This window comes from Mustela erminea, chromosome 8, assembly GCF_009829155.1.
Source record: "Mustela erminea isolate mMusErm1 chromosome 8, mMusErm1.Pri, whole genome shotgun sequence".
Taxonomy (NCBI): domain Eukaryota; kingdom Metazoa; phylum Chordata; class Mammalia; order Carnivora; family Mustelidae; genus Mustela; species Mustela erminea.
This window is the reverse complement of record NC_045621.1, coordinates 69,669,284-69,681,900: the sequence shown is the minus strand read 5'-3', so window position 1 is coordinate 69,681,900 and position 12,617 is coordinate 69,669,284. Positions and strand designations below refer to the sequence as shown.

Below are 12,617 nucleotides of genomic sequence, written 5' to 3'. Positions count from 1 at the left end.
TAATTCTGTAATTTCTGAAGTGTTAATAGAGAAATAGTCAATACCTAAGCCCAAAGGAGATCATTTATTTTCTTTTTTTAAAAAGAGGAAAAAAAGACATAAAGCTCTGAAAAGTTTTAATTTTTCTTCAGTAAGCTAGGATGCAGATGTGGTCGCTCAGGACTGGTTTAAACCAGTGCTCCAACATAAAAGCCAAGTCATACCTGCCTCCAGGCATTAAACTTTATAGAGGGCCTGTCTTTTGTGTTCCATTTAAACTATTGCTGTAATCACTATGGGTTTGCTTCCCTCAGCACTAAATATGGTGGTTTCCGTAACTTCCCAGTCCTTAACATTCTAGTGTTGAATTCATAACTGTAACCTTTCCTCTTCCGTAGGGATTTATTTCCTTTGGCATCTTCGGATTGGACAAACATTTAATCATTCTGCCTTTCAAAAGAAGGTAAATTTAGTTTTGAAATAAATCTGTATCTGTAATGACAGATAATGACAAGGCCATTCTATTAAGATACTGATATTTTTTAAACCTTCAGTAACTGCTAGGAGACTACAGAAAGGGTAAATTTTAAACACTGAAGAAAGGTTATATGTTGATTCACATATCTTTTGTTAATAACTATGGAGAAAATATTGGGAGAACTCTGATTAATCCAACATTGTCATTTGCATTTTAACAAGAAATGATGGATGCAGACTTCTACCTATGCCATTAACTACATAAAGTAAAATGAAACTTAGAAGTGTATTTAGAGGGGCACCTGGGTGGCTCAGTGGGTTAAAGCCTCTGCCTTCGGCTCAGGTCATGATCCCAGAGTCCTAGGATCGAGTCTCGAATCGGGTTCTCTGCTCAGCGGGTAGTCTGCTTCCTCCTCTCTCTCTGCTGCCTCTCTGCCTACTTGTGATATATGCCTACTCTGTCAAATAAATAAATTAAATCTTAAAAAAAAAAAGAAGTGTATTTAGAAATGGAAATTATTGATGTTTTACCCCCAAAGGTCTGTATTTGACAATATAGATTCTCCTTTGATATTAAGATTTCTCTTTCTATCAAACTGACAATTTATAGAAAACTCAAATTCTCTTCTTTCTAAATTTTTTTTAATTGCTTGATGAAGAGTTTCTTTGGATTCAGATTGGGAATTTCTTTGTAATAATAATGATAGTGTGAATACAATAATGAAGTGGGAATTCTCCAACTTGGGAGTGGCAGGAAAGGGGGGGCACAAGACTTTGTATATCCTCATTTGTTTTCAAAGTCAAAATTAGTAGAAATTGGAAGTACTAGTGGATTTTATCCAAACAACTATATAAAGAGTGCCCAGTAGATGGTCACTCTTCTTTCTTTTCCTTCTTTTTTGTCATCATTGATATCATTACATTATTAAGATGTCGCTACTAGGGTCATAATCATTTCATTAAAAAGAAAAGCGTAATAGAAAAGTCACTGAACTTAGTTATCAGCTTCATAATGTTGACTGGGTAAAAAAGTCAACAGATCAATTGTCCAACGTTACAGAACAGAATCATTCTGTATTCCAGATCCCAGTATTTGTCTCCGTGGTACTGAAATTGGAAAATGATTAAATAAAATAGTTGATCTCTGTAAATTATTTTTGCAGCTTAAAACAGTAGAATGTAGAATAAGAAAAGAACTTCTTTTATTGGCAGAAACTGAAATAGATCAAATATATCAGGAGGGTTTATAAAACGTTCAAGCCTCAAGTCTCCCACCCTGCCTCACATCACCCCCACCCCACCTGCTTGGACCAGGAAACCAAACGCAGGTTATGTCTTTGCTTCAGAGACTAACCATATCTGCATGTTGATGATGATATCTTTGGAAGAGCCATGTTGATGGAGTGATAAGCAAGAAGGGGTTTCCTCTCAGTATTTTCCTTTCCTTAAAAGTGGCCTCCATAAATTTTGGTTTTTAGACTTGAATTCCTATGGAATAATAAAGAGACAGCAGAAAACAGGGGTTCTCCTGTTCCTGAGGAAATAAAAATGACCTGTCAACAATTTATCCATTATCACCGTGACCTCTGTATCCGAAACATTGTCAAGGAAAGAAGGTAAGTACAAATTCCAGATAATTATATTTTTGATGATTAATTTTGGTTTGTAACAGGCTAAGTAATGTGGTTGTAACCAACTACATGGTTATTTTCAATAGCATATTTACATGTAAAAGTTAAAATAGCTATGGGTCAGTTTATAATTTGAGGAAGAGCATTTATAAGATTTTTATACTTTCTAACTGTTATATAACTTCTGATTTTCATATAAAATGTGAAAACTAATTGAGAATGAATCAAGATGTAGTCAAATATTAACATTCACTTCATATTGGCCATTAGTATCTCTCATAAAACTATGAGATACACTGAATTTAGATGTGGCTTTCTATTCTCCATCTCCTACCGGTACATTATTTCATATTATTAATGACATTGTCAAGAAAATGAAATGGAATTTGTCTTTTAATTAATTCTGCTGCTTATTTTTCCCTTCAAGTCCTAATCTTCAGTCTATGACATCATATTTATTCTTCTAATCCTTAAGGTATGGAGCATGCAGCAGGAAATGAATGTTACAGTGCCATGACTTTTGGTTGTTATAAAAGAGAGAAAAAAAATAACATAAAGAGCCAAGTACTTTTATGTCTGTAACTGTGTATTTGAAAATTTATGCAGATTACCACTCAGATGCTATATTTACACATATTTACACATATTATGACAGTATATTTTATTATAAGTATATAATTTTTATTTTTACAAATAACAATACTTATTTTATTATGAATATATAATTTTTACCAGTATAATTTTATTATTATGCCAGTATATTATTATAAACAAAAGGTAGCCTGGTATAGCTAGTGGAAAGGGGACTCACTGGTCAGACACTGATCCCAGAGGCCAGCTCCTGAGTCTGCCACTTACTAGCTCTGTAAATTGGGCCAGTTCGATTTTCTAAACCTTTGTGTTCCTCTTTTCTAAAGTTAGATAACACATCTTTGAATTGGATAGCAAAATCTATATGATGGTCTTGTCCTCGCTCAGTTTCTGGGAATGGTCAACTATGAAGAAAAGTTAGTTTCTTACCCTTAAAGACCCATGAAGAGAATGATTTCAAAGTTCCATCTGTGGATACTTCCAACGATTTACAGTGATTTTTTTTTTAAAAAGAAGAAAGGGCACTCCACTTAAGAAAGGCCCACTGTGACAGCCTACTGTCGGAAGCATGGCTTTTGCTTCCGGATGAAGAGGCTCTAGCTGGTGGCCCTGTCCCTCCACGTTCTGTACGGCGGCACATTCCTTGCCACTCTGTATGGCTCCGTGTGCTGCGATTGGAGCTGCCTGGTCAGTCATCAGGAAGCAATTATTATTCAGTTGGTGTCTGGGGTTATAAGGTGTTGGGCCATAAGTTAAAAATCCACAAGCAGGGAGAAGGATCAGACAAGAGGTTGTAATAGCCAGGCTTTTGTTCAAAGTGATATCTGTCGTTGCAAAGCAGAAATTAAGACGTTACTAAGCAAAATACTGATGTTAAAATATTTTATGTCCTTGAGAAGATCTTTCATGTCTATTAATCTCTTTTCTAATTTTTGTATGGAACGCTATATTCATTGGTGGTTAACTGGTCTAAAATGTTTGTCACCTTTTTCTCGTTTCATCTTGATTTTCATCCGCTGTTACATGTTGTCAAGCATCGCAGGTTTTACAGCTTGACTAATGCTTGTGGACAGACTCATGTTATCTCTTACCTATTTGTATGAAAACCTACAAAATTCCTTTAATTGGTTCTTTTACATTTTCCTCCCCCATTGTTTATGTTGTCATATGTGAGGTACCCCTTATTTGCATTAGGAAGACAGATTTTAAATAATCAAGAAACAGATTCATTATCAAAGTACATTTTCAAGACCCAACATTTGTAGCAAGATAGATCACACTTCCTTACTTCCTAATGCATATTCTTTTTTTTTTTTTAAGATTTTATTTATATATTTGAGAGAGAGTGAGCGGAGAGCCCGATGCGGGGCTTGATCCCAGGAGCCCGGGATCGTGACCTGAGCCAAAGGCAGAGGCTTAACCCACTGAGCCACCCAGGCGCCCCCCCCTAATGCATATTCTTGATGAATGTTATCAGTAAGGTTGTCTTGCAGCAGAAGGCAAGAAGAAAGACTACTTGTGGGCACTGTGATAAACAGAAAATAATGATGTTTGATTTGAGTAGTTTAGTTAAAATGTCACTTCTTAGGAGCTTACAAAAAATATTATTTAATATTCCTGAGACAATTAAGTGACCTCTTATACCTAAGAGTATAACTTATGAAATGAACAATATTCAGCTGTCTACAGAATGGATCTGATTGTAAAAGACCAGGTACTATAAAAAGAATGCTTCTCTGTAGACACATTTACATTATGTCAGGGTTTTTTTTTTACATGTTTCTGTTTTCACAAGCATTATTGGCATTTTTTTCTGGTGGATCTTTCTAGGGTCAGGTGAGTTAACAAACCCTTTATATTTAGAATAGTTTCATTCCTGCCACACTTTTAACTATCATGCTGTGTTTCCCTGTCTCCTGTTTTTCCTTGCTTGTCCTCTATCATGCAGTGCTGATACCAGGTTTACAGAACATATGGGTGAAACATTCCTTTGACATACAGGTGTGGTGCAAAGACGTCTGCTGGGACCTTCTGTGGCTGTGACCTGGTGAACTGGCTCATTGAAGTTGGCCTTGCCTCTGACCGCGGTGAAGCTGTGATATATGGAGATAGACTGGTGCAAGGGGGAGTCATCCAACATATTACCAACGAGTATGAATTTCGGGATGAGTACTTGTTTTATAGATTTCTTCAAAAGAGTCCTGAACAGAGTCCTCCTACTATTAATGCAAACACGCCCCCACAGGGAAGATATAAAGAGATTGAGCATTCATCCCCATCCCCTCGGACCTAAGTTATGAAGGAGACAACCCTGGGCCATATCCTAGCCCCAGATCTGTTTCTTATAAGCTGTGTGACCTTGGGCAAATCACAACCTTTCTGAATCTCAGTTGCCTCATCTGTAAAATTTGGTGAGATGTGTTCCTACCCCATGTGAACATTTGTGATTTCATGTGTATGGAAAACTCACAGGAAACTGAGTTAGGAAAAAGAGAAAACCAAGTCAAAATTTAAAGTTCTGATAGTAAGTATAATAAATACTATAAACTAGTTATGTCAGCATTTTAAAACATTGCTTCCTGCATCTGTTTGCTATAATTTCAAAGTCGACATCCAATGTACTTGTGCTTTAAATCGCCAAATTTCACAGGTATATTGCTGGCAGGAAATGGACCTTAAATTATGACAACTTTGCACTTACTGATAGCATCTTCTGAAAGAGACTTTTAATGATTCTGATAAAAGGGCTCCTTATTCTGTCTTTCCCATTTTCTTGACAAACAGCACTCAATAAAATTGGAAGCAATATTTTTTTAAGTTCATTTTTTTCTTGCTTTTGTATCCGAAGTACTAATCTGTGCCACACAAGGCAAATAAGAACCACCATAAATATTATCTTCAAAATCTATCAACAGAAGTGTAATCTTTAACTTTTGTACTTAAGAAAATTTCATCAGTTCTGTTTAAATTTTATCAACAAAATTATTTTCATATATCAATTCTGGTGTATGCACAAAGCATTACAGTGCAGAAAGATAGCCCTATCAACATATTCCCTGTAGTTAAAAAGAAAAAAAACTATATAGTTCAAGTCAAGATTTTAAAACATCCTTTTACATCTAGAATTTGGTCTTTTTAAAGTATCCATGTATAAAAATCTATGAACTTGAAAATTATTCAGTGTTGCCCTCAGATAAGCTTTATCTTCAGAAAATTAAGATGAGATCTATTCACGTGACCTTTGAACCCTTGCTTAATTATTAGGTGTTAGTGCTGGTTTAACTTATTTAAAACATGTTTCAAGTATTTATTTTTCTCATATTTTTAATGTCTCATGTAAAAGCCATTTAGAGAATAATTTATAGATTTAAATCATTGTCCTTTTAATGCAACAAATATGTAATTAAAAAAAAAAACAACCTGCATGGAAGCCTGGTGTATTTAATGAGTAAATTACACTTTATTGTGTAGTATTAACCTGTACCAACTTTATATTATAATTAGGTGATGAGGATGTTTTTTCAGCAGAACTATGTTGCTGCAAGACCTTTTTTTTTTTTTTTTTTTAATGACCATATTATAAGTCTCAGAATGCTCAGGAGTAAGCATAAAGTTTCACTGTTATACAAGGAAACTTTTATACTGACAGCAGTACAGATATTAATTCACATGCATGCAGGCAACTCAAACTGGAGAATTTGTTTTGTGAACAACGCATACTACACATGTTCTATTATTTGCATGAAGGGAATAAGCATCTTTTTCCATGGGAAACACTAAGAGAAAACTCTGGATCTGAACGATCTGAGGTTTCAGATAAAGGCTTTTTAAGGGATATTTTTAGGATTATGGATATGCTAATTTTATTAAATAAAAATATTTGTAACTTTTACTCTCACTGACAAAGCAAGTTTCTCAATAAAATACCTATTTTAACTTGCATTGCCAACATCTTTTCTTTGAGTAATCTGAAAAATGGAGAAGCCATCACCAAGGTCTTTTCTTTAAGTTTTCAATGTTTTTAAGATTTTACTTTTTTAGAGTGAGACAGAAAGAGCATGAGCAGGGGGAGGGGGAGAGGGACAAGGAGACTCCCCACTGAGAGTGAAGCCCTTCATGGGGCTTGAGGTGGGGCTCGATCCCAGGACCCTAAGACCATGACCTGAGTCAAAATTAGATGCTTAACGAAATAAGCCACTCAGGTGCCCCTCAGTGTTTTCTTAAATGGGTCTCCTGAGATTGTTCTGTTCTTTGTGACCCTATGCATGGGGATCCCATATGCACAGGGCTTTGCCCAATAAGGCACTCAGTAAGTACTTTTTATTAATGAATTAATATGACAGAGTCCTTTTCACATTCCATTATATTTAATATACAGGATCACAGCTGAGAAAATTACCTGATAGAATTTTTATTAAAATCTACCCCTTTTAGGTGCTGGGTTGGCTCAGTTGGTAGAGCATGCAACTCTTGATCTCAGGTCATGAGTTCAAGCCCTGTGTTGTGTATAGAGACAACTTTAAAAAAAAAAAAACTACCCCTTTTAGGCTAATATTCAATATGTAAGTTCATTTCTTTGTTCTGATTAATTCCATGACTACCTTTTGTTTAAACTTCAGTAGTTATAGGGGCACCTGGGTGGCTCAGTGGGTTAAAGCCTCTGCCTTCGGCTCGGGTCATGATCTTAGGGTCCTGGGATCGAGTCCTGCATTGGGCTCTCTGCTCAGCAAGGGGCCTGCTTCCCCCTCTCTCTCTGCCTACTTGTGATCTCTGTCTGTCAAATAAATAAAATCTTAAAAAAAAAAAAAACCTTCAATAGTTTTAGAATAAGGTAGAGTGTGCTTGGTATTTAAAAAAAAAAAAGAAAGAATGATGATTAATGACATTAAGTTTATAAGAGCAAGAAAAATGTAAAACTATTACTTTACATGTTTGCTATGCAAAATATAGCTCTTAGTTTTTGCCCCTTCAATTTTCATATGATGTAAAATATTAAATGACTTTAGACCACTGGTCATAGGTAGTCAAGTGATGTCTGGTGGTTGGAAACACAGTTCAGGATCAGAAATGTTATCACCATTCTTCAGGAAAAGGTGAGATGATCAATTTCTATGATTGGGGGGTGTCTGGATGGCTCAGTGGGTTAAAGCCTCTGCCTTTGGCTCAGGTCGTGATCCCAGGGTCCTGGGATCAAGCCCCGCATCGGGCTCTCTGCTCAGCAGGGAGCCTGCTTCCCTTCCTCTCTCTCTGCCTGCCTCTCTGCCTACCTGTGATCTCTGTCAAATAAATGAATAAAATCATTTAAAAAAAAACTTAAAAAAATAAAAAATTAGAAAAAAAATTTCTATGATTGGTATGAGAAAACCCTGAAGTAATTAATTAAAAAGAGAAAACATTCACTCCGTTGAATCTATTTCTGGCAAATTTTACAAGTAGAAACTAAATTTCCCAAAATTTTAGGCTGCATAATTATTTCTAGGACAAAATTTTTGGTTGATCAACAAAACTAAAAAATCTACTGAATGGGAGAAGGTATTTGCAAGTGACATAACTGAAAAAGGGTTAGTATCCAAAATATATAAAGAACTTATACAACTTGACACCAAAAAACAAATAATCCAATTAAAAAATTGGACACAAGACACATTTCTCCAAAGAAGACATACAGATGGTCAATAGACACATGAAAAGATGCTCGACTTCACTCACCATCAGGGAAATGCAAATCAAAACCACAGTAAAATGTCAGCTCACACCTGTCAGAATGGCTAAAACCAAAAAACACGAGAAACAAGTGTTGGCAAGGATGGGGAGGAAAAGGAACCCTCATGCATTGTTTGTGGGAATACAAACTGGGAAAATGCAAACTGAGGAAAACAGTATGGAGGTCCTTCAAAAAATTAAAACTAGAAAAAAATTAAAAATGGAACTACCATTTGGTCCAGGAATTGTACTGAGTATTTACCTAAAAAATAAAAAAACACAAATTTGAAAGGATATATGCATCCCTATGTTTAATACAGCATTATTTGCAATAGTTAGCCAAATATCCATCAATAGATGAATGGATAAAGATGAGGCGTGTGTATGTGTGTATATATATATTCATTATATATAGAGAGAATATATGTATATATTCAATATATATATTGAATATATTCATTCTTATGGGTGAATTATATATATATATACACACACACATATATAAAAAATTCATAAGAAAAAATGAAATCTTGCCATTTGCAACAACATGGATGGATCTAGAGAATATGATGCTAAGCGAAATAAGTCAGTCAGAGAAAAACAAATACCATATGATTTCACTCATATGTGAAATTTAAGAAACAAAACAAAGGGAAAAAAAAAGAAACCAAAAGACAAACTGTTAACTACAGAGAACAAACAGATTGGGGCAGAGGGAGTGATGGGTGAAACAGGTGAAAGGTATTAAAACTACACTTATCTTGGTAAGCATTGAGTAATAGATGGAATTGTTGAATCCCTATATTGTATACCTGAAACTAATACAAAACTGTATGTTAATTATACTGGAATCGAAATAAAAATAAAATTTTGGTTGAAGATTAACATATAAATTGCTATTTTCACCAAAGATCAAACAAACGAACTTTTTCTAAAGTACTCAATTTATTAAATTATTCCTTGGGTTTATTACATCATGGTAAATATAAAGCCTATCACTTAAGGGTTCACCAAAAAGAAAAAAACCAAAAGCTTAATTTTAGCTACTAAATTTTTTACTTAAGAAATACATGAAATTTAAGAAAACCTTAAATTTTCTAAACTATACCACAAGGCATTAATTACCCACACAATTACCAAAACCCAAATACCACATTGGATTTAGAGAGTGAAAGTCTCCCAAACGGTTTCTTAATTAATTCACACATCCTTACAATAATCCTTGTATTTAGGGAGTAGTTATTCCCATTTTGAATATGGAAAAAGTCAACAAGTTGACCTGTGACTTTACAAAGGTTACTAAGTAGATAAATTGTCTTAAGTAATTTGCTCAACTTTACAGAGGACTGTGTAAGTTACTTCCATCAGCACTCAAATGCTCAATTTAGCAAATATTTACTGAGCATGTAGCTTGTGCCAACACCATGTTGAATACTGAGCACACAACTGTGGGAACAAAGATGGTTCCAAGCCTCATAAAGCTTCTATATTACTGTGAAAGACAGGTGTTAGACACATAATTACACTTGTGATCAGGATCACATGTGGCTCTGAGAATGTGTAGCAACAGACTTGACCCTGTGGTATGGGGAAGGCTTTCCTGAGGAACTCATGTTTCAGCGAAGTTCTAAAGGATGAAAGGAACTACTGACATAAAAGAGGAGCACACGAAAAGAATGATGCAAGCAGGGGTTTATAGCCATTGTGAAAGAACTGGGCACATTCATGGATTTGGAAGAGCAGCATAGGAAGAGCTTTTTAGAAAGGGGAATGCAAATTTATGCTGGCGCTGTGGAAAACAGTATGGAATTTCCTTCGAAAAGTTAAAAATAGAATTACCATATGATCCAGTAATTCAGCAACTGGGTATTTACTCAAAGAAAACAAAAACATTAATTTAAAAAGATATATGCACCCCTCTGTTTATTGCAGCATTATTTACAACAGCCAAAATGTGGAAGCAACCCAAGTGTCCATATATACATGAATGGGTAAAGAAGTTGCAGTATGTATACATACAATGGAATATTATTCAGCCATAAGAAAGAAAGAATGAAATCTTGCCATTTGCACCAACATGGATGGACAGACGGTAAAATGCTAAGTGAAATAAGCCAGTGAGAAAAAAACAAATACCATATTATTTCACTCATATGTAGAATTTAAGAAACAAAACAGATGGAACACCAAAAAGAAGAAACAGACTTAAGTACAGAGAACTGGTGGCTGCCAGGAGGGAGGTGGATAGGGGGAATGGATGAAATCGATGAAGGAGATTACAAAAAAAAAGAAAAAAACACTGGCAAAACCGTAGTAAGATGGGAAAGATCAGCAGGATCTTTTTGATAGTTGTTAAGGATTGGGACTTATTTCAATGATTCTTTAAAAGAGTTTTAGACTCAACAATAAGAAAAGGAACAACCTGATTTTAAAAATGAGCAAAAGATCTGAACAGATATGTCACCAAAGAAGATGGCAAATAACCATATAAAAAGATGCTCTGCTTCGTATATCATAAGCAAATTAAAACAATGAGATACTACTACACACATATGAGATGGCCAAAATCCAGAACACTGACAATACCTAATGACAAGGATGTGAAGGAACAAAAACTCATTCATTGCTGGTGGAATACAAAATCATAGTCACTCTGGAAGATAGTGTGGCAGTTTCTTACAAGACTAAACATACTCTTAGCATACCATCCAGCACTCGTGTTGCTGGGTATTTACCCAAATAAACTGAAAACTTATGTCTACACAAAAACTGGCACACAGATGTTTATAGCAGCTTTATTCATAATTGCCAAAACATGGAAGCAACTAAGATGTCTTTCAATAGTGGGTATCAGCAACCAAGATATCCAGACAATGTAATGTTATTCAGCACTAAAAAGAAATGAGCTCTCAAGCCATAAGAAGACATGGAGGGACCTTAAATGCATATTACTAAGTAAGTTAAAGAGCAAATGAGAAAAGGCTACATACTGTATGATTCCAGCTATGTGATATTCTAGAAAGGGCAAAACTATGGAGACAGTCAAAAAGATAAGTAGCTGTCAGGGATTTGGGGAGGGAGAGATGAATAGGTAGAGCACAGATGATATTTAGAGGAGTAAATCTACTCTGTCTGATACTATGATCATTAATACACATCATTGTAGTTGTCCAAACCCACAGAAGGTACATTGAGTGAACCCGAATGTAGACTATGGATTTGGAGCAATAATGGTATGTCCATATAGGTTCATCAGTTATAACAAATGTACTGTTCTAGTGTGGGATGTTGATAGAGGGGGATGTTGGAGGTGGGACAGGAGGTATATGGGAACTCTATTTTCTGTTAAGTTTTGCTCTAAATCTAAAACTTGCTATAAAAAGTATTTTCTTAAAAAGTTTTAGGAGGGGGGCTCCTGGGTGGCTCAGTGGGTTAAAGCCTCTGCCTTCAGCTCAGGTTGTGATCTCAGGGTCCTGGGATCGAGCCCCGCATCGGGCTCTCTGCTCAGTGGGGAGCCTGCTTCCTCCTCTCTCTCTCTGCCTACTTGTGATCTCTGTCTGTCAAATAAATAAATAAATAAAATCTTAAAAAAAAAAAAGTTTTAGGAGGGCAATTCATAATTAGATTTACATTCCTTAGAGATCATTCAGTCTGTGGAGACCCATGTGAATGGAGATAGAGAACAAGAATGGGTATAGGAGTTAGCTGCAGTTGTCCAGGTGAAAGATAGTGCTAGCTGAGTCTAGGGTGGTGTGGGAAGAGAAAGAGAAAATATGTTGGCCCTAGGGAGAGAAATAAGATTCAAGTATGTGTCCCTGGATAAATGAATGGACTGCTTCCCCTTAGTTTCCTCATATATTAAGAGAGAAGAGAGGTGTAGGGGTTGGCCAGGGGTCTTCATGATTTGGGGAGAAGCTAACACTGAACCATATCTAAGGCAAACACAGAATTAACTGAGTCCTTGAGACAAATATCTTTTCATTTGTAATGGCAGCCCTGTATTAGACAAGAACAACATCAGACAGATAATGGTTGTTATGAAAGAACTTTTAAAAAAAATTTCCTGGGCACTCTTTAGATACAGTGATCCACTACTTTAGTCATAATCCTAATTACAGTGATAGTAACCAATAAATATGATAATACCTAAAATAGATATTTGTAGAAACCAATAAATAGTGTTATTTTGAGTTGGATTTTTCTTTTGTTTATATTTGCAATTTTGAGTCCTCTCTA

At 35.4% G+C, this 12,617-nt stretch overlaps 1 protein-coding gene across 2 annotated transcripts in view; it reads left to right on the top strand.

Annotated features, from left to right (window-relative positions):
• GPR155 (G protein-coupled receptor 155) overlaps positions 1-6,618 on the top strand; it is a 42,827-nt gene extending 36,209 nt beyond the window's left edge. Inside the window, exons 14-16 of one of the 2 annotated variants that reach the window (XM_032355987.1) lie at positions 378-442; positions 1,935-2,072; positions 4,680-6,618. In XM_032355987.1, coding sequence (XP_032211878.1) covers positions 378-442; positions 1,935-2,072; positions 4,680-4,971 — 495 coding nt within the window. In that variant the 3' untranslated portion in view covers positions 4,972-6,618. Of the gene's footprint in view, positions 1-377; positions 443-1,934; positions 2,073-4,626 lie in introns of both variants that reach the window. The other variant, XM_032355988.1, reaches the window with a different exon arrangement.
• Positions 6,619-12,617: the final 5,999 nt, after the last annotated feature.